Genomic DNA, 22,748 nt, shown 5'->3' with positions numbered 1-22,748 from the left:
AAAGCATGTGGAATATTGAACCGATTAGTCATCAGACACACACAGTTTGGAGCTTTGCTTACGTGCGAGTACACAAGTTTTCTCATGTGCCTGTTGTTGGGTTTCCAGTTTTGCGCAGGTTGTCATATCATGCCGACACTCGGATGAGGACGATGCTACAGATGCTGCTGTACTTGTAACTACGTTTGTGGATGTGTTGCATGGCATCACATTTGGAGATTTGTCTATACAGGCAATGTTGTCAAAGGTGACCTCCTTGCAAACGTTGCTTCACTTGAAAGACAGGTCTTGCTGCTGGGCTCAAGGAAAATCTATACAAGATATTGACAGATTTTTTTTTTAAAGACTGTAAATGAGGAAAGAACATTTTACCTTGCTGGCGTGCACCAATTGTTGTACATGGTACACTAAATCTCTTCAAGAAAGCATGATTGGTTTCTGCAATTCAGTATACTTTTTGGTGGTTTTAGTTTCCCAGTCCCGCACAGCTTAAACTGAAGCTCCTCACAACTTGTTCGTGTGAGACCGCGTATTGTGGGCACAATTTTTGTTGGTCGGATTAGACAACGCTCGGTTTACAGAATGTTTTCGCATGCTCCCGTGAAAGTCGTATAGTCGGGGTTCCACTGTGTACTTGAGAAAGTGCCATTTTAGCCATTTATCACACTCTGAAAGCATGCCTGGAGAGGGCTTCACTGGTGCCTATTTGGGGAACCAATGCTTTTTTGTTGTGTAACTTGATCTCTGAGGGGTGCTTGAAGATGTGCTTTCTGTGTGAAGGAAGTGTATCCTACAGTGTGATCGACACTCGCCCCATGCGTGCGGGGTCACTGAGTTGAGCAGGCAGGCTGCCAACCGCAGGTGCTCCCGCGCACACCCACGTCCCGTTGTGAGCCGCACGTTGCTGCTGCGTGGCCTGTACAGCCACCTGTCCCTGGAACAGCACCATGGCGATGACAGCCTCGAGACAGACGAGCGTGAGCTGCAGGCACACTTTGAGGCCTTCTTCTGGGATGTGCTTGAGGAACTACGTCGTGCTGGCACAGTCTGCCAACTGCGCGTGTGCCGAAACCTTGAGCCACATCTACGCGGAAATGTCTACGTCCAGTATTCCAGGTTTGTGGGTGTTCGGGTTAAACTTTAGTTTAAATGAAAATGTTTTTCTTATCTTATAAGTATAGTGTAAATAGGACCTCTCATGGGGTACAGTTGAGCCCTGAAGCAATCTTCCCTGAGGAATGCTTTGTGGTGTGGTGCCTCACAAGGGATAAAACTTTGATAGAATCATCTAGCATGAATGCTGGCACAGCTACTGGGTGGCTGTTGTCAGACACTATCGGGCCACTGGTGAACGGCACCACAAATGGCAGCAGTAATAGCACTGTCTTGAGGCGCAAGTGGCACTTCCAATGGTTTCACACTGCAGATTTTAAAGCCCGACGAACCAGAAAACAAGTTTTTTGTGTGTCTGCCTTTGACAGGTGTCGCCGCTTGTATGAGGTAAGTCATATTCGTGACATCAGTAGTATATAAAGCAGGAAATTAGTGCAAATTGCAAAGCAAGTGCACCCCGCAAACGAAGCTCTCTGCGACAAGTTAAGACATGGAAATCTAATAGTTACGTTGCAGATATTCTGCCCTGCATGCTAAGATTTTTGTGCATTTAATCCTGAATGTCTCTCTATTTCTTTTTTTTTTTGTGCTGCTTTGCCGACTGCGCATGTGTTCAGTATGTTCCCATACTCTGTCCATTTTTTATTTTTTATTGCAATGCTTTGGCAATTCTAATGTCTTACAATCCAGGCAATCTTCAATCTTATTCTACCCGCCGTGGTTGCTCAGTAGCTATGGTGTTGTGCGGCTGAGCATGAGGTCGCAGGATCGAATTCCGGCCACGGCAGCCACATTTCGATGGGGGCAGAATGCGAAAACACCCATGTACTTAGATTTAGGTGCACATTAGAGAACCCCAGATGGTCAAAATTTCTGGAGTCCTCCACGAAAGTGGAGGACTTTGGAAAGTGGTTTTGACATGTAAAACCCCATAATTAAAAAAGAAATCTTAGTCTGTTTCACAGTTTGGCATGACGAGGTCTGGCGGTGGCTAGTGCATGTGTAAGGCCGGCATTGAAGCGAAGATGTGCATTGGTGTTCGCTGTTGATGCAGAGCGCACAGACTTGTGTACCAGATGCTGCCAGGGTTGAGAATTGCAAGGAAGAAAAATATACCCTAAAATAAAAGACAGCTACTGAGAAGACGGCAAATCCCTGTGTTTCCCTTCGGTGCCCAAGCTCTTGAGCCGTCGCACTTGTGAAGTTGCAGGCAAACTTATATGGAATACAGAGCTCGTGCAAATGAGCGGCTATTTTATTTGTGTTAGAATGACTAGACAAAGGCAAAGCAATGTTGTAAATGTGCGTATTGTTGCCTACGAACCACTCATTTCCATGCTTTCTATGTGTGCAATGAAAACCAAAGGAGCTGAATGGTCTCACCAGCTTTGGTCCTGCTTGAGGAACTGTTTGTGCACCAAAGAAAGCAGCATGTTTCTCTGGATTCAGTGCCACATCCTTTTCAGTGCCAATCTCTTTGACAATGCAAAACGTAAGAAAATACGAAACATAATCAACAAGCGTAGTTGGCAGCTGCGCCTGCTGCACCTGGCCCAGCCATCACATGTCGTTACCTTTGCGGTGCCGCTGCAAGGTGTCACTGGTCCAAACTTCTCCTGCGCCCAGTCCCTATACCGGTGTTTATGTGGCCGATTGTTTACTCATCTGTTTCCATCAGTGTTTGTGCGTCGCTGCCTTGTCTGTTCTACTATGTCACCAGCTTCAGTGTTCTTCCTACTGGTGTAGCTGATGACGTCTACTTTCAGTAGCAACAACTTGCACCAGCATTTGGAGAAGGTTCCCACTGGTTGCCAAATTCCTGCTGCATTGGCCACCAACTTTTTGCCACAGTTTGGCAAGTGTCAGATGGTTCCTTGATAGTGGATCACACCACCCTGACAGACCTGTAAAGCTGTGCAGGCATATGCATGGTCGTGGATAAGGCTAACTTAAGGGGAGATGTGGGAATAACAAAAAATTGCAAAATAGTCTATTTTCAGAAAAGTGTGTATTTCGATACGTTTATACATTCAAGAATCCCTCTGCAAAATGTAGAAGGTAAATTTAATTGGAAAATAATGAAAATCTGTGCTTATACGGGCCAGGATGGATGCTAAATTAGTGAAAATAGGGCCAAAATGTCCTATTGTCAAGCCGTTGCCATCCATCTTGGGCTTCCTTGGAAACAGTTTTTTTTTGTGTATTTTGCACCATTTCAAAATGGTGCCAGTGAGGACAGCACCTCCTCTAACTAGATGTCTGCGATGTGAGCCAAAAACCGCCTGCCATTTCCTCTCACTTTTACACCTGTCCACTTCGCACCGGCAGCCGACAACGACCGCACATTGTGTTCTGTGTGTAAGTGCACAAAATTCATGCTATTTCTTCGTTCCTACAGCTTAGCGCCATACGTATTGCCCAGTAATGTGCCATTGCTGCATGCCACAATGCTCGTCTACTCAAAGAGAAAGAGACCTGTGTGTGTCTTTCCACAAGATACCTTCTGACAGCAGTTTGCATGATCAATGGCTATGCCAGTTTCGAGTAAGGATTAAGTGCCATCAAGTTACCCTGTTGTGCTCTGTAGTGTGCAGTCAGGACTTTCACACTTTGGACTTCAGGAAAGACTTACGTAGTGGCTGCTGAAGCCAGTTGTCATGCCCAGTGTTTTGACATCTTTCGATCAACACAGACATTCCTAGACCACAGCCTCCTGCACCGGCCGTGAGCACGGAAGCTACCGACCCAGCCTGCTTGGCAGCAAGCTGCACCGACAGAAGTCATGTGACTCCAGCGGTACGGTTGCCAGTGCCACCCCGCGGTGCTGACTCGTAAACGTGGCAGAGGACCTTCAGTGGGAAAGGAAGCGATGTCGCTGGCATCTAGTTAGAGAATGTGCTGGTGAGGGGGAACCGACACCATCGCTTCATTTCTTAGGGACGTGTTCATGCCGCTGATTGACCAAAGCATGCATAACCCCTGCACACCTCACTCGTATTAGTCTGGTGCGTTTGGTGAGTTGATTCTCGCGCACTCGACCTGGTTGCTCGTGCGTTTCACTGCATTTGTTTCTCTCTGTGGATTCATTGCACCGCTATTTACGTTTGTTCGGCCGCTTGCTTCTCGACAGCATTTGATAAAGTGCATTTTTCGCTGCCTGAATGGCTGGAGGAGATTGTTGTCTCAAGGTTACTATGTGTCAAGTATTCGGCAAGGCACGAAAGTGGCCAAGGAATGTGCCACACGAGGCGGTCAGGCCTGTCATGCTCCCAGAGTTGCCGATTGCTGGTCTGCCTGGAGGTTCTGCCGGATCGAGTTCCAAGCTGCAATCCGGCACATCTAGTGTCAGCACTTCGTCTGCCCACGCCTTGTGTGTTGGCACGGACTCTGTAAACACTGTTTCCTTCATGACTGAAGAAAGTAGCATGCACGCAGTGATTGCTGGTAACACGAAAACAGGCCCGGTGTCGCAGTCTGCAACAGAGCAAAAGTTCGAGCTGCTGGGTGTCAACACGAAAGAGAACATCAAGGACAACGGAACTGAATTTGCAATCATGGATTTATCTGTTGTACAAGAGTTTCTTGGAATTGGTGCTATCATAAGAAGCCAACAAACACTGACACCAAGGACAACATAGGGGAAATTACTTGTGCTTAATAAATGAAATAAAGAAATTATAAATTAATGAAAATGAAAGTGGATGAAAAAACAACTTGCCGCAGGTGGGGAATGATCCCACAACCTTCGCATTTCGCCTGCGATGCTCTACCAATTGACCCACCACGGCACTGTTTCCCTATCCACTTTCTTGGGTATTTAATAATTAATAAAAGGAAAATCGGACATCCACCCGTTCATAGCAATTGCTTCAAAGGAAACCCATATGGGTTCCTCGAAAGAAAAGCCTCAGAGTTGAAGGAAAATTCGTCCTGGTCCGGGACTCGAACTCGGGACCACCGCCTTTCTGGGGCAGCCGCTCTACCATCTGAGCTAACCAGGCAGCTAGCAGATGGCAGGGCGAAGTGCTTGATGCAGTAGTTTTGCTGAAGCCTGCAAGGTGGAGAGAAGTAATTAATAAAGGGAAAATTGGACATCCACCCGTTCATAGAAATTGCTACAAAGGAAACCTAATCCTTTTCTTTCGAGGAACCTGTATGGGTTTCCTTTGTAGCAATGACTACAAACGGGTGGATGTCCGATTTTCCCTTTATTAATTACTTCTCTCCACCTTGCGGGCTTCCGCAAAACTACTACGTCAAACACTTGCCTTTGCTTCGTGTTGTCGACAAATTTGCCTTCGCCCTGCCATCTGCTAACTGCCTGGTTAGCTCAGATGGTAGAGCGGCTGCCCCGGAAAGGCGGTGGTCCCGGGTTCAAGTCCCGGACCAGGACGAATTTTTCTTCAACTCTGAGGCTTTTCTTTCGAGGAACTCGTATGGGGTTTCCTTTGTAGCAATTGCTACGAGTGGGTGGATGTCCGATTTTCCCTTTATTAATTACTTCTCTCCACCTTGCGGGCTTCCGCAGAACTACTACGTCAAACTTTTGGGTATCTATGCTTCCTTGTAGAACCCTGGGAGTGTTAGCCAGCACCACCACTCACAGACCTTGGCGGCGAACGTGGAACATCCTTTCTGCTGCAGGCGTCACGAGAACGTGATCTTCTTGGGTGACGGCAACCGGCCAATAAACTCACACATGCTACCTGAAGGCATCAATGTTGCCGGATTCGAGACCCTCGTTATGTAATAAACGAGACGAAAGGAGGTTAACCAAGGGGCCCAATTTTTATTAGCCATATCATAAGAAGCCAACAAACACTGACACCAAGGACAACATAGGGGAAATTACTTGTGCTTAATAAATGAAATAAAGAAACGATAAATTAATGGAAATGAAAGTGGATGAAAAAACTACTTGCCGCAGGTGGGGAATGATCCCACAACCTTCGCATTTCGCATGCGATGCTCTACCAATTGAGCTACCGCGGTGCCATTTCCCCATCCACTTTCTTGGGTATTTGTTTCCTTGTAGAACCCTGGGAGTGTTAGCCAGCACCACCACTCACAGACCTTGGCGGCGGACGTGGAACATCCTTTCTGCCACAGAAGTCACGAGAATGTGATTTTTTTGGGTGACGGCAACCGGCCAATAAACCCGCACATGTTACCTGAAGGAATTAATGTTGCTGGATTCGGCAACGTTGTGGGATTGGCAGGTTGTGGGATGAATATTGGGGCCCTGGGTTAACCCCCTTTCTTCTTGGAATCGTGCTGTATCCTGGGTGGGGCAAGAAAGTGGTGATGCTTTTGGAGGGCCCCAGCAAGGAGTATGGGCTCTGTGGGAAAGGGCGAGGAACGCCTAGCACAGCCTGCCCAACTTTGTGATGTGCGAAGCTTTGGAGCCAGTCTTCAAGCAGCTGAGTGAGGAAGCCCTCTTGGAGCAGTGAAGCGACAGCATGACTCAGGATTCCGGTGAGAACCTGCATTCCATGATCTGGGATAAAACCCCAAGGACTAAGCATGCGGCACTGCACAGTGTCCAGAGGGCTGTCAGCCGATTCAAACAGGCTGTGACGAGAAGTGACACTGCGCTAGCTGGGCTGCAGTGCCCGCGCCTTGAAAAGGATTGTCGGAAGCGTCACATGTCCAACAAGGATCACACGAACAGAAGCGCTGTGGAGTAAAGCACGTTGTTGGGCTAGTTGGTACATTGTATTTAAGAAAAAAAACAGCCAAAAAAAAAAGGCACACACAGGAAACATACAAGAAGCTTCTTTCCTGTCTTCTCGTATGTTTCCTGTATGCGCCTTTTTATTTTTTTACTGGTTTTTTCTTAAATGCTGTGACATGCAAGCTTGCAAACAGGCACAAGCCAGCAACAGACTACTATAGGTCTAGGTGTGCTGAATGCACAATTGTGTGAGTGTGCAACAGATATATTTTTTAAATTTTAATTCTGAAATTTTACGTGCCTGTTATAACATCATCTCGCAGCCAAACCGGGAATGGAATCAGTTTACTCAGTGCCGGCGTACACATATATATCGCTATGTGATGTCACATAGATCATGGCAGTTAGCCCGCCCAGTACACATGCGGCATGACGTGCTGCGCTATCACAACTCCTTCACGCTCAATTAAATACATGGGTTAGCTAACTAGAGTAACACCTAGTAAGATTAGGTACAGTCGAACCCGACTATATTAAATCCTTTTACGTCGAATTATTCCATATATCAAACAATTTCTGGACATGGTATAGTTACAATGAGTATATATAGCAAAAATGACGCTTATATCGAACGAAACTAGTAGTGACTCCCGATATATTGAACGTCAAGCAGCGGAAAGTGCCCCCGGAAGTTGGCTTTCCCTCGCGGTGACGGGAAAACCCGGCGGCGCGGTTCTGTCCAGCCGCTCTCTCTACATGACCACACCACGCTACCTCGGAGCCGCCGACACCCCCCTGCAAAAAATGATCCTGGCCAGCCTGCAGTGCTTGCTCAGACAGCCAATCAGAGGCTCTTGTGCCCTCGTCGTGCAAGATGGCAAAAGTGTGAGTTGTCTCGCTGCTTTTCTGGTTCATTGTGTGCGCCTTGTGCGCCTTCTCCCGCAGTGTTGCCGTGATGAAGCGGCAGAATTGGCCTTTCGTCATGAAGCTAGAAATCATAAATCGGGTCGAATGCGATGAGAAGTCGGATGTCCCCGCAACGTACAAGATTCCGAGGTGCACTCTCGGCACGATCTTGAAGGGGGAAATTAGGGCTAAAGTGGCCTAACTCACTACCCGGTGTCCGTGGTGCCCGAGGTGCCCGACGCGTACGCACGGCCGTGTATGAGTGGTTCATCCGAAATAGCTTAAGCCGTACTGACTTCTGCGCGAATGTGGAATGTTGCGGCCTCAGCTGCTCAGACTCCTTAAACAAAATGGAAAAGTGCGTGCGTTGCACACAGCGAAATTGCCCAAGCAGAAGAAAATGCAGGACTATTTCGTGCGAAACTTAGCTAGTTTCATCAATAAAGTGATCTTAGAAATGGTATGTGCTTTTATGACATCCAATTATTTAGCTGGCTTATATCGAATTATGCTCTATATCGAACTGATAGGCGTTTTTTGGCGAGTTCGATATAGCCGGGTTCAACTGTGCTGTGTAATTAACAATTTAACATTACCACGTGACTAGTTAAGATGAAATTACTAAGATGAAATTACGGCAGCGGCAGGCAAGCGGGGGGCCCCGACGGGCGAACGCGTGGCTAGCGCCGGCGCAGTGAAAGAGACACGGAGCTAACTGCTCCCGATGAAAACCGGAACGAAGACTCGACCGACGCGCGGCCGTTTATTACTTATAAAGGCTTTACACGCTAGATGACACCTCCCGATTGGTCAAAGCTTGTCACATGACAGAAGGGGGGTGCGCCATCTAGTCAAACAACTACAAAACATACATGTACAATGACACAGAGATCTGACAGGGGGCGACACTATACTACATCATCCCCCCCTGGAAACAAAGCAAGCATACAGTGAAACGTGCACACAAGGCGCGCACTTAAGTCCAAAGACAAATTCAGTTCGTTCCCCCCCATGTTCACACACGCGTACCAGTCGCACACAAGCACGCACTTAAGTCCACAACAAATTCAATCCATCCCCGCCCAAGTTCACATACACGCGCACCAGTCTTGGGCACCAAAATACGGGCAGTCACTCAAACAAAGTCCAACAAGAAACAGGGCACAAAACTCACTGCACCGCAACAAGGAACACATTTTACCTGTGTGAACGAAAAATGTGAACTGCCTCTTAAATGTCACAGCAAGGCCCCTAGCCGTGGCATTTCGAAGACGGCAAAACGCTCTACATTCAAGAAACATAATCGTCAAGCCACGGAGGCCGTTTTTTGACACGATGAGGACGCGTGCGTACCTCAGAAGAACTTTGGGGGTTGCGACCCGTTTCGGTCGACTTTAAAGACCCAGTCGTCCCACTACTATTTCCCTCCCCCTGGTTGGAAAATTGAATGTGGTTGTCGCGCAAAGCTGGAGAGGGTTGCCCAGGAAGCTCCTCTCGACGTCCCAACAAGTCCTGGGGGGCTACCAATTCCCCAACTGAATCAGAGATGACTGCTGACTGTGTAGACTCGGAAGTGATACAGTCAGACGAACTACTTAACTGATGCCTATGAAAGGACGATGTCACTACAGACGAGTCATCGGAATGACTATCCAAGTTTGAATATGAGTACAAAAAGTCCCTATCACTTGTAGACAATGTACTACCTGCTGGATCCTTCACCACTACGGTTAACTTAGACACATGCCACGTCTTCCCATCACTGAGTAGAAAAGTAGATGGTCCTATCTGGGCCTTGACTTTACGAGGTTTACTGTACTTAAAGAATCCTTTCCTGTTAAATCTGATTCTGACGGTGTCTCCCACCTTGATACGAGTTGCCTGAGCACCTCTACGTTTGTCTACGTACTGTTTAGTCTGCGACTGTTTCTGCAAGACCCTTTCTTGAACTTGAGACACAAGACTGTCCTGTTCCCGTAGATCTACACAGAGCCGCATAGTTCCATCCTTCTTGCGCACCACCACGAGTGGAGACACCCACTCAGTAGCCTCGACGCGCTCGATGACGTCGCAGTCCTCGAGACGTCGCAATTCATGTGTGACCTGGTCACGGAGGGACAGGGGTAGTCGGCGCAACTTTGAAGATACTGGTTTCGCATCTTGCTGCCGATGAATTCGGTGCACAAAGTTGTTGACGAGGCCCAACTCGTCACTGGAAAGGTGATCAAAATCCGGAGGCACACCTGTGGGGCTCTGTACTGAAGGAAGCGATGGTAGACGACGTGTCAACGACGTACCGTCGATCTGTATGCCCAAGCGTTGGATGGCGTCTAAACCCAGCAGTGATGTTCCTGTAGTCGTTACGTGAAACGTGACGGAGCATGACCTTTGGAAAAACTGGACAGTGGCTTGAAACAGGCCTTGAATGTCGATGCGTTGCTTGGAGAAATTTTTCAAGTCCACTGTTTGTGACAGTCTGTGCTGTCGACCAAAGTGCTTTCCAAAATCTTCGGCCGTCATCAATGAGACAGACGCTCCCGTATCCACCGGCAGTCGCATGGAGACGCCGTTCACTACGACTGGAACTTCCAAATCTTTTTCAGTTTCACAAGCGCTTACCGTCAAGACAGACGCGGACGGCTGTCCTGCGGGAGTTGAAGACCGCGTCTCTGCGGAAGAGACGTGCTGAACAGTACGGGTTTTTCGGCATACTGATGCAAAATGGCCCAACGTGTGGCAGGCGTTGCACCGCCGGTTCCTTGCTGGACAATTCCTGTACGTTGCAGTATGTTTCGTGCTGCCACACCGGTCGCATGCACCAGGGTTCCCGGAGGAGCCATGTGCGAAATGTCGGCCCTCTCGGCGGCTTCCCGGAAGAAGTCGGCCCTCTTGGCGGCTTCCCGGAAGAAGTCGGCCCTCTTGGCGGCTTCCCGGAAGAAATCTGCCCTCTTGGCGGCTTCCCGGAAGAAGTCGGCCCTCTTGGCGGCTTCCCGGAAGAAGTCGGCCCTCTTGGCGGCTTCTCGGAAGAAGTCGGCCATCTTCATGGCCTCCCGGACTACGTCGGCCATCTTGGCGGCTCCCCGGAAGAAGTCGGCCATCTTGGCCCGTCGACGGAACGCCAAGTTGGGATGCCTCAATTCTTCGAACATTTTCGGAGCCGAACCCGCGGTTCGCTCGATGCAAGGCTTCTAACGAGCGTCCAATTTCTTCTGCCTTGTCCAGGGACAGGGTTTCGCCATGAGCCAGCAACTTTTCGCGAACGCTGACGCTCGCTACGCCATGTATTATCTGGTCTCGGACGCGCTCGTTGTAGGCTGTGCCGAAGTTGCACTCTACCGCCTTCTCCTTCAATGCGGTCACGAATTCCAGGAATCCCTCTCCCTCGAACTGCTTTCGACTGGTGAATTCGTGCCGTTCCGCCAGGACATTTGTTGACGCGGCGAACAGCCGGTCAAGCCGCTGCAAGAGTCTCGGAAACTCTGACGCTGGCGGGACCGCATCACTTGACGTTGACTCGGCGCCGGTCGACTGCCTTGCTGCTTCGCTTGAAGCTGACGCTGCGCTGGTTAACTGCCTTGCTGCTTCCTGCTCCTCGTCTGCAAAGTACTTCCGTTGTCCCTCACGCCCGAGAGCGCTGACGAGCGCGGACGCTCGTCGCGCGTCCGTCCAGTCGCCACCGCCGGCCGCTTCGAGCTGGGCCTGAAAAATTTTTTTCCATCGATGCCATGGAATTAACGGTGGCCCGGGCAATTCCAGAAAAACGGGAAGGTTCGCCGTGAAAGACGCCATGCCCGGTAGCGTGCAGGAGACAGTGCAGAAAACAAGCCGGAGCTCGCAGCAGGAATGGGCAAGGAAGAACAAGGGGGGCGAGAAGGCCTAGGCTCGGAAGCCTTGCGACGCCGAGTGCGTCGGCGGCGTTTGCCTGCCGTGTGGACACGGGAAGGGTCGCTTCACTTACGAAGCTCGTTGGTGTCCCGGGGCTTCGGTCGGAACCGCTGCGGGAATCCCATTCTCGTCGCCAAAAGATGTTGTGTCGGCAGCGGCAGGCAAGCGGGGGGCCCCGACGGGCGAACGCGCGGCTAGCGCCGGCGCAGTGAAAGAGACACGGAGCTAACTGCTCCCGATGAAAACCGGAACGAAGACTCGACCGACGCGCGGCCGTTTATTACTTATAAAGGCTTTACACGCTAGATGACACCTCCCAATTGGTCCAAGCTTGTCACATGACAGAAGGGGGGTGCGCCATCTAGTCAAACAACTACAAAACATACATGTACAATGACACAGAGATCTGACAGGGGGCGACACTATACTACATAAACCAGTCTGGTTGCCAGCGCACACGAGCACCCCAACGTAGTGGTGCCTGTTCCTCAGAGTTGGGTGCAGCTGGTGCCGCTGGCACGGGCGACTCCGCCAAGTCTTGCGGTACAGGATGCTGTGTGGGTGGCAGTACTGATTCGTCATGCTCTAGTGTTCTGCGATTGGGGTCTGCCGGCGTCCCAGGGGAACTGGGACCATCCTGGTCTGCCTGCAGTTGTCTTGGTGTCGGAGTGCGGTCGTCTGCCGGTAGCTCTTCTGGTGGCATTTGTTTCACACCCACCTCTGCGTGTGAGGGCGTCTCGCCGGGTTCAGCATGTCCAAGACGCAGCCGATCGGCGTGTGTGAACCGGAGCTGATTGCGCACTTTCACCATATATGTCACAGCACTGACAACTTGGATCACAACACCTTCTTCCCATGAAACGCGTTCACCACGCACAGTTTTCACCAAGACCCGGTCCCCCACCACGAAGCTGCGCTCCTGCCCACGAAACAAATCGCACTGCTCTTTCAGTTTTTTCTGTTTGTCTTGTATGGATTTTGCAAAATCAGGTTTGAGCAGTGAAAGCTTTTGCATGGCTGGAACCTCAAAAATAGCTCAGCTGGTGATTTGCTTGTCACACTACTCGGTGTGTTCCGGTAAGCCATCAGAAAACTATCAATACCTTTCTGTACTGTCGGCTGCTTACCCGAGGCCTCACGCTCGAGCACCTGTTTCAGTAAGGCCTTTTTCCCGATTTGTGCTGTTCGTTCTGCAGCACCACTGGACGCTGCGTGATAAGGAGGAATACGAACGTTTCACCCCGTTGGTGTTCATAAATTCTGCAAACTCCTCTGAGGTGAACTGTGGCCCGTTGTCACTCGCCAATACTTCTGGCAAGCCATAAGGCGCAAAAGCACCCCGAAGTTTTTCCAACGTGTTTTGTGCAGAGGTTGACGACATCGGCCATACTTCGATCCATTTCAAGAATGAGTCGACCAATACGAGAAACACGTTCGTACCCTTCTGTGCAAAATCTACATGGACGCGTGACCAACACTGCACGTGGTATTGCCAAGGGTGAAGAGGAACCGGCCGAAGAAGCTGGCTGAACTGCTTGGCAAATTTTGCACCTCTGAACGTACTGTTCAATGGCCAAATCGATTCCTGGCCACCATACAAAACTCCTCGCTAGCATTTTCATGCGGCTGGTGCCAGGGTGCTCCTCGTGCAGCATGTTTAGCACGCGGTCCCTCAGCAGCTCCGGAATTGCGACTCTTACGCCCCATGTCACACAGCCCTGCTCAAGTGACAGCTCATCGCGGCGAACATAGTAAGATTTAAATTCATCTGCCTGCTGTCTAGGCCACCCGTTTAGCGTATATTGTGCCATGCGGCATAGAGTTAAGCTACGTTTCGAGACCCTTGCAATCTCCTCTGCTGTCAGCGGGAGACACTGAAAGATTGACATGCAATCTGATGGCTCGTCGTTCACTGGTCCCGGTTGGGGCAGCCTAGACAAGGCGTCTGCCACTTCCGAATTTTTTCCTTTCCTAAATTTCAGCCGGTACCTGTAAGCTGCGAGGGTTAAAGCCCAGTGTTGCATGCGAGCGGCAGCGATAGTCGGGATACGCTTATTGTGCCCTAGTATCCCGAGTAGTGGCTGGTGGTCTGTATATATAGTGAATTCTCGGCCGTACAGGTACCGGTGAAATTTCTTTAGGCCAAAGATTAACACCAGGGCCTCACGTTCGCACTGCGTGTATTTTTTTTCTGCTTTCGACAGTGTACCCGAAGCAAAAGCAATTGGCTTTTCTTCACCCTCAGCCGTCTCGTGAAAGATAACGGTTCCTAAGCCATATGACGATGCATCGCAAAGCATTGTGAGTGGTTTTTTGAGATCATAGAATGTCAGCACCTTGGTGCTTGTTAGCAAGTGCTTCGTATATTTAAACGTGGTGCTGCACTCCTTTGTCCACGACCATTTTCCTTCTTTTCTAAGTAGCCGATAAAGCGGCTCTGCTACTGTCGAAGCGTTCTTGAGAAACTTTGAGTAAAAATTCTACATTCCCAAGTACGCCTTAAGCTCTGTAACTGTAGTGGGCTCGGGGGCTTGTAAAATTGCACTCTTCTTTGTGTCGGTAGGACAAATGCTTTGCTCAGTCACTGTGTGACCCGAGTATGTCACCGATTTTAGAAAAAAAATGCATTTATCCAGGTTAAGCGTGATGTTGTATTCACTGAGGCGTTGCAAGACACGTTCTAGTGTCTCCTGGCAGTCGCCGATATCTGTCCCTGTAACAATAACGTCGTCAATATAACAACCTACGTGTGGGATGCCATGAAGTACCTCGTCCAGCTTTGCCTGAAAGATAGTGGGTGCACTTGCCACCCCGTAAGGACGGCGCTGAAATTCGAACAACCCATGACTAGTGTTTACTGTCAAAAATAGTCGTGACTCCGGAGTGAGTGGCAGCTGCTGGTACGCCGAAGAAAGGTCTAGTACGCTGAACACCTTTTCTCCTGCTAAGGCAGTGTACACGTCCTCTGGTCTGGATAGGGGGTAACGATCTGTTTTGAGACTAAACCAGAGAAGTCCTCTGGTCTAGTGCGGCAACATAGAGGAACTGTACCCGGTTTCATAACAATCGTTGCTTCAAAGTTTTGTATTCTCCCCAGCTTTTTAGAAAACGCGAAAGGGTACTTTTGTTTTAGCACCACAACTCTGTCTTCAACTGCAGTCTGGCCACTTTCTAGCCAGTCAAGCTTCAAACATTCTAACCAATTGCGCCCCATTAGTACAGGCGACGTCCTCTCGTTGTCTTTTACAACAAGCACTGGTAGAGTCATGGACTGATTGTTGCATTTAACCACCACGTCACACTGCCCTTTTAGCTGTATTTGCTCCCCAGTATATGTGTGAAGCAACATTTTGCATGGTTCACATTTTACGTGTGGAAATTCAGACAGCTACACTTCATCATCATCATCATCATCAGCCTGGTTATGCCCACTGCAGGGCAAAGGCCTCTCCCACACTTCTCCAACTACCCCGGTCATGTACTAATTGTGGTGATGTTGTCCCTGCAAATTTCTTAATCACATCCGCTCACCTAACTTTCTGCCGCCCTCTGCTACGCTTTCCTTCCCTTGGAATCCATTCCATAACTCTTAATGACCATCGGTTATCTTCCCTCCTCATTACGTGTCCTGCCCATGCCCATTTCTTTTTCTTGATTTCAAATAAGATATCATTAACTCGCGTTTGTTCCCTCACCCAATAGCAGCTTTTCTTATCCCTTAACGTTACACCCATCATTCTTCTTTTCATAGCTCGTCGTGTCGTCCTCAATTTTAGAACCTTTTTCGTAAGCCTCCAGGTTTCTGCACCGTAGGTGAGTACTGGTAAGACACAGCTGTTATACACTTTTCTCTTGAGGGATAATGGCAACCTCCTGTTCATGATGCGAGATTACTTGCCAAACGCACCCCAGCCCATTCTTATTCTTCTGATTATTTCAGTCTCATGATCAGGATCCGCAGTCACTACCTGTCTTAAGTAGATGTATTCCCTTACCACTTCCAGTGCCTCGCTACCTATTGTAAAATGCTGTTCTCTTCCGAGACTGTTAAACATTACTTTAGTTTTCTGCAGATTAATTATTAGACCCACCCTTCTGCTTTGCCTCTCCAGGTCAGTGAGCATGCATTGCAATTGGTCCCCTGAGTTACTAAGCAAGGCAATATCATCAGCGAATCGCAAGTTACTAAGGTATTCTCCATTAACTCTTATCCCCAATTCTTCTCAATGCAGGTCTCTGAATACCTCCTGCAAACACGCTGTGAATAGCATTGAAGAGATCCCATCTCCCTGCCTGACGCCTTTCTTTATTGGGATTTTGTTGCTTTCTTTATGGAGGACTACGGTGGCTGTGGAGCCGCTATAGATATCTTTCAGTATTTTTACATATGGCTCGTCTACACCCTGATTCCGCAATGCCTCCTCGACTGCTGAGGTTTCGACTGAATCAAACACTTTCTCGTAATCAATGAAAGCTATATATAAAGGTTGGTTATATTCCGCACATTTTTATATCACCTGATTGATAGTGTGAATATGGTCTATTGTTGAGTAGCCCTTACGGAATCCTGCCTGGTCCTTTGGTTGACGGAAGTCTAAGGTGTTCCTGATTCTATTTGCAATTACCTTGGTAAATACTTTGTAGGCAACGGACAGTAAGCTGATCGGTCTATAATTTTTGAAGTCTTTGGCGTCCTCTTTGTTATGGATTAGGATTATGTTAGCGTTTTTCCAAGATTCTGGTATGCTCGAAGTCATGAGGCATTGCGTATAGAGGCTGGCCAGTTTTTCTAGAACAATCCGCCCACCGTCCTTCAACAAATCTGCCGTTACCTGATCCTCCCCAGCTGCCTTCCCCCTTTGCATAGCTCCCAAGGCTTTCTTTACTTCTTCCGGCGTTACTCGTGGGATTTCAAATTCTTCTAGACTATTCTCTCTTCCATTATCGTCGTGGGTGCCACTGGTACTGTATAAATCTCTATAGAACTCCTCAGCCACTTGAACTATCTCATGCATATTAGTAATGATATTGCCGGCTTTGTCTCTTAACGCATACATCTGATTCTTGCCAATTCCTAGTTTCTTCTTCACTGCTTTTAGGCTTTCTCCGTTCCTGAGAGCATGTTCAATTCTATCCATATTATACTTCCTTACGTCAGCTGTCTTACGCTTGTTGATTAACTTCGAAAGTTCTGCCAGTTCTATTCTAGCTGTAGGGTTAGAGGCTTTCATACATTGACATTTCTTGATTAGACCTTTCATCTCCTGCGATAGCTTACTGGTATCCTGTCTAACGGAGTTACCACCAACTTCTATTACACACTCCTTAACGATGCCCACAAGATTGTCGTTCATTGCTTCAACACTAAGGTCCTCTTCCTGAGTCAAAGCCGAATACCTGTTCCGTAGCTTGATCTGGAATTCCTCTATTTTCCCTCTTACCGCTAACTCATTAATCGGCTTCTTATGTACCAGTTTCTTCCGTTCCCTCCTGAGGTCTAGGCTAATTCGAGTTCTTACCATCCTATGGTCACTGCAGCGCACCTTGCTGAGCACGTCCACATCTTGTATGATACCAGGGTTAGCGCAGAGTATGAGGTCTATTTCATTTCTAGTCTCGCCGTTCGGGCTCCTCCACGTCCACTTTCGGGTATCTCGCTTGCGGAAGAAGGTATTCATTATCCGCATATTATTCTGTTCCGCAATCTCTACTAATAACTCTCCCCTGCTATTCCTAGTGCCCATGCCATATTCCCCCACTGCCTTGTCTCCAGCCTGCTTCTTGCCTACCTTGGCATTGAAGTCGCCCATCAGTATACGGTATTTTGTTTTGACTTTACCCATCGCCAATTCCACGTCTTCATAGAAGCTTTCGACTTCCTGGTCATCATGGCTGGATGTAGGGGTGTAGACCTGTACAACCTTCATTTTGTACCTCTTATTAAGTTTCACAAGACCTGCCACCCTCTCGTTAATACTATAGAGTTTCTGTATGTTACCAGCTATGTTCTTACTAATCAGGAATCCGACTCATAGTTCTCGTCTCTCCGCTAAGCCCCGGTAGCACAGAACGTGCCCGCTTTTTAGCACTGTATATGCTTCTTTTGGCCTCCTAGCTTCACTGAGCCCTATTATATCCCATTTACTGCCTTCTAATTCCTCCAATAGCACTGCTAGACTCGCCTCACTAGATAACGTTCTAGCGTTAAACGTTGCCAGGTTCATATTCCAATGGCGGCCTGTCCGGAATCAGGGATTCTTAGCACCCTCTGCAGCGTCGCAGGTCTGACCGCAGCCGTGGTCAGTTGCTTCGCAGCTGCTGGGGACTCAGGGCTGGGGTTTGATTGTTGTGTTCATATAGGAGGTTGTGGCCAAGTAGTGCACCAGGGTGGCCAATCCTGTTTTGGTGAGGGAGTGCGTTAGCGGTTCTGGTCACCGGGATCAGGCCACACTCCAGGCCTGTTTATGCAATTTTATCAACACGCGGATTTTTTTTTTTAAACCGGTGGAAAATTGTGCGGCACCGGGATTCGAACCACGGACCTCTTGCACGCGAGGGGGGTGTTCTACCTCTACGCCACAGCTACACTTGCTCCGGGACAATTGTGACAGCCGCTCTCGTGTCAATTTGCATATTCACTGTATGCCCTTCAATTTCCACACTCACTTCATAAAATGATTGGTTGGTGTTAACGGCATGGTACAGTTCCTGCTCCTAGTCCTCATCAGAACACTCGAGCGCATGGACGTTTTTTGGCTTCGCTCTAGCAACTGGGCACATGCTTTTCAAGTGACCTACAGCCGAACACTTGCGACAAATAAAGTTTTTGTACCAACATTCTTCCGATGAGTTTCCCCTGCTGCATCTTGCGCATTTTTCGTACTTGCGGGCTTCAACATGCTTAGGATTAGCTGGTCTCTGATACTGGTGTGGTTGGCTTTTCACGACTAGCATGGGTGCCTCTCGTTCTCTTGACCACAGTTATTTGGTGTCTCGCACTGCTAGTTCTCTATCCAGGGCGATTTTGCTAGCGCCATCAAATGTCAGCTCTCGTTCAGCAAACAGAGCACGCTGGGTCTCTTCGTTCCATATGCCAGCAACCAGCCTATCTCGGAGGGCATCTTGCAAAAAGTCACCGTAGTCACACTTTCTGACTAAATGTTTAAGTTCCACGATGAATCCTTCCATGCTTTTGCCCTCTTGTTGTACGTGCCGGTTGAACTTGCATCGTTCTGCTATTACGGAACTCCTGTTGCTGTAGTGCTCCTTCAGGAGGCGTTTAACTTCTGCGTACGACTTTTCTCCGGGGGCTGCCGACACAACACTTCTCAATACTTCATAAACCTCTGGTCCCATGACTGTCAAAAAGACGAGAAGGTGCTTTGCGTCAATGATATCATTAGCCGTTAAGAAATGTTCAAAATGCTCTAAGTACGACTCGAAGTTTTGCGTTTTTGGGGTAAACTCGGACATCTATCCCAGTGGCGGCATTTCGACAGAAGTACGTATATCCATTACTCATCGGTTTGGCGTTTCCTTGCTTGGACGTGCTGCCAGCTCCAAGCCCCGTTGTCGTTCCTTGTGGCCGAGTACTTCCTAAGCAGGGGTGTTAGGTGGGCGGTGCCGTATTCCGGGAGCACGTACAGCGCCTTGAAGCTGGAGGAAAGCTCCGCTCGCTTTCTTCCGTTCGTGCCTGTCCACCCATGCAGGCCCAAAGCCGTCGCTTACATGGGTATGTAAGACCCTTGTCACCAGTTATTATAACATCATCACGCAGCCAAACCGGGAATGGAATCAGTTTATTTAGTGCCGGCGTACATATATATATTGTTATGTGACGTCACATGGATCATGGCAGTTAGCCCGCCCAGTACACATGCGGCATGACGTGCTGTGCTATCACAGTGCCAAAATCACGAACGATTCTGAAATAATTTTGACCACCTGGGGTGCGCTACAATGCTAGCACATTAACTTTTTGGCATTTTGCCTCCACCAAAGTGTGGCCGCCACTGTTGGGATTTGATCCATATCTTTTGTTGTGGCCATGAACACTTGCACAACTTTATTTGCACAGGGATGCCATTTGTGGGCTTCCTGTTTAACAAGGAGCTAAATAGAGAGATGTGAAGCGGGTGGTGCTCGCTTATCGCATTTCGTTCAACGATTATGCATGATGTTGCAACAAGTATCTCAAGTGTTATTTTTGCACAGTGGTCACATATATGTCATGAACTTGTTGCTCAAGGACAGGGTTACACAGGGATGCGATTCATATTGCCATATTGCTAGGCAATAAATGTTACAGTGAACTCAAAGTTCACATTCGTTATTCTGTTTCCTTTTTTGGACATCACACACTGCCATAGGCAGCATTTTCGGATGTTCTTTCTAAGTACTAGGAAAATGATTGATATCAATATATTGTTACAAAGAGTTGCGAAGAAATGGTTTTATTTACAGGAGAATTGGACGATGATCGTAGTGTGATCGTAGCACAGCCCGGCCTCTCTAACTCCTCATTCTCTTCGTCTTCTCTTCTTGTCCGCGCCTTTCGTATCCGTTACATTTCCCCGCAAGCAGACGAAGCCCGTGGGGCAAGTCAGGATGTACAAGCAGGGTAGAAACGCTTCAGGCGAGCAATATGAGTGAGCTGAGTTCTGCTTGATCACCGACCATTGCACAGGAGGTGAGCTATGACGTGAGTTCGGTCAGGCGGTCCACAACTACAAATGGGCCTGAATATTGTGGCAAGAACTTTTGGCACAATCCACGCTTGCGTTGCGGTGTCCAAAGAAGGACCAAGTCACCTTTCTCCAACGATACTTGTACGTGACGGTCGTCATATCGCTCTTTAGAGCGACTTTGCGAGGCCAGAGTACGAAGACGAGCTATTCGACGGGCTTCTTCGGCGAGACACAATGTCTTCGATACAGAATCGTCACTGTGCAGTACGAAGGGTAAGAAAGTGTCCAGAGGGCTTCGCGGTAACCTTGCATACAGGAGATGAAATGGGCTATAGTTCGTGGTTTCGTGTTTCGCCGTGTTGTAGGCGTAAGTGATGAACGGAAGCACGTTATCCCAGTTCTTATGATTGGAGGAGACGTACATGGCAAGCATGTTGGTCAGCGTTCTGTTCGTCCTTTCAACGAGGCCATTGGTCTGTGGATGATACGGCGTGGAATGACGGAACTGTGAAGTGCACAAACGAAGTAACTCTTCAATGGCATCAGCAGTGAACTGGCGACCACGGTCGCTGATGATGACACGTGGTGGGCCATGACGAAGGACCACGGAACGCAGTAGGAAGACCGCCACGCAAGCAGCGGTGGAAGATGGTATGGCTGCAGTTTCTGCATACCGTGTAAGATGGTCTACGCAGACAATTATCCAACGGTTCTTGTTGTTAGATAATGGGAATGGACCCAAAAGGTCAATGCCTACTTGCTCGAACGGCGTACTGGGCGGTGTCAATGGCCGAAGGGGACCCGGCGCTGCGGTGGTCGGTCGCTTGTGACGTTGGCATGTTTCACAACTAGCGACATAGCGCTTGGTTGTTTCATACATCTTGGGCCAGTAAAAGCGTTCCTGCGTGCGGTGCAGCATTCGTACGAAGCCGAAATGGGCAGATGTCACATCGTCATGCATAGCGCGTAGAACGTCGGAGCGGAGACTCTCGGGGACAACAAGCAGAAAACGCGCTCCATGCCCGGAATAATTAGTTTTGTAGAGTAATTTATCACGGACAGTAAAGCGACCACTGCCTTTAGAAGTACGGGCGGCGACAAAAAGCGGATCGAGGGTAAAGTCATTCCGTTGTTCTCGCTGAAAGTCTGCCGCGTCAGGGAACGTAGAAGTAACAGCAGTGAGACATTCGTCAAATTTCTCAGCATCGCAAGAGGAATCCGAGAGAGGCAGTTTGCGTCAGCGTGACGACAGCCACTCTTGTATGACACCACATAGTCGTATTCCTGGAGGCGCAGCTCCCAACATGCGAGGCGACCAGCCAGCACAAAAAATGATGGTCGGTGATAATCTTGAATGGTCTACCGTAAAGATAACACTGAAACTTTTGTATGGCGAAAACGGCTGCCAGGCATTCTTGTTCCGTAACCGTATAATTGCGTTCAGATTTGCTCAGGCAACGACTGGCATATGCGACATGTTCTGCGCCACTGTGACGTTGTACAAGCACCGCTCCTATCCCGATTTCACTAGCATCAGTGTGAACTTCAGTTGGGCAGGATGGATCGAAGTGACGCAAGAGAGGTGCTGACGTTAGTATAAACTTCAGTTGAGATAATGATGCGTCACACTCTGGTGTCCAATTGAAGGATGCATTTTGTCGCAAAATACTTGTCAATGGGTAAACGATGTCGTCAAACCGGGGAACAAAACGACGAAAATACGAACATAGGCCAATGAATGAGCGGAGTTCTCGTGCTGACTGCGGTGGTTTGAAGGAGCTCACCGCTTCAATCTTACGAGGATCGGGTCTGACAAAATCCTTGTCGACTAAGTGTTCCAGGACCAGTGTTTGGCGTTTGCCGAAACGACACTTTTTTTAGTTTAGAACCCGTGCAGCTTTCTCAATGCAGTCGAGAACGAGGCTGAGGCATTCATTATGTTCTTCAAACGTGTGGCCAAAGATTACAACATCATCGAGGTAACACATACATATCTCCCACTTTAGACCACGTAGTACTGTGTCCATGAATCTTTCAAAGGTGGCAGGAGCATTGCAAAGGCCAAAAGGCATAACATTAAATTCGAATAGGCCATCTGGAGTCACGAAAGCAGTCTTTTCCTTATCGGCGGGGTCCATAGGTATTTGCCAATACCCTGATCGCAAATCAAGTGTTGAGAAGTAAGAAGCAGCGTGTAAGCAATCAAGGACGTCATCGATTCGCGGTAGTGGATAGACATCCTTCTTCGTCACTGCGTTTAGATGTCTGTAATCCACGCAGAATCTCCAGGAGCCATCTTCTTTTCGGACCAGGATTACTGGGGCTGCCCATGGACTAGATGACTCTTGAACGACACCTTTGTTCATCATCTCCTTGACTTGCTCGGCAATAACTTTGCGCTCGGACGATGACACTCGGTAGGGCTTCTGGCGGATGGGGTGTGCTGAGCCAGTATCTATTCTGTGACGAGCGCGGGACGACGG

At 48.7% G+C, this 22,748-nt stretch overlaps 1 protein-coding gene across 3 annotated transcripts in view; it reads left to right on the top strand.

Moving 5' to 3' along the window:
- Positions 1 to 22,748, top strand: part of LOC126539742 (U2 small nuclear ribonucleoprotein auxiliary factor 35 kDa subunit-related protein 1-like) — a 283,793-nt gene that overhangs the window by 188,686 nt on the left and 72,359 nt on the right. For all 3 annotated transcript variants that reach the window (XM_050186590.3, XM_055075638.2, XM_055075639.2), the window contains exon 7: positions 862 to 1,116. In XM_050186590.3, coding sequence (XP_050042547.1) covers positions 862 to 1,116 — 255 coding nt within the window. The remainder of the gene's footprint in view (positions 1 to 861; positions 1,117 to 22,748) is intronic.

This window comes from Dermacentor andersoni, chromosome 2 (genome assembly GCF_023375885.2).
Source record: "Dermacentor andersoni chromosome 2, qqDerAnde1_hic_scaffold, whole genome shotgun sequence".
Taxonomy (NCBI): Eukaryota; Metazoa; Arthropoda; class Arachnida; order Ixodida; family Ixodidae; genus Dermacentor; species Dermacentor andersoni.
The sequence above is the reverse complement of the archived record's forward strand: the minus strand, read 5'-3'. Positions and strand labels throughout refer to the sequence as shown.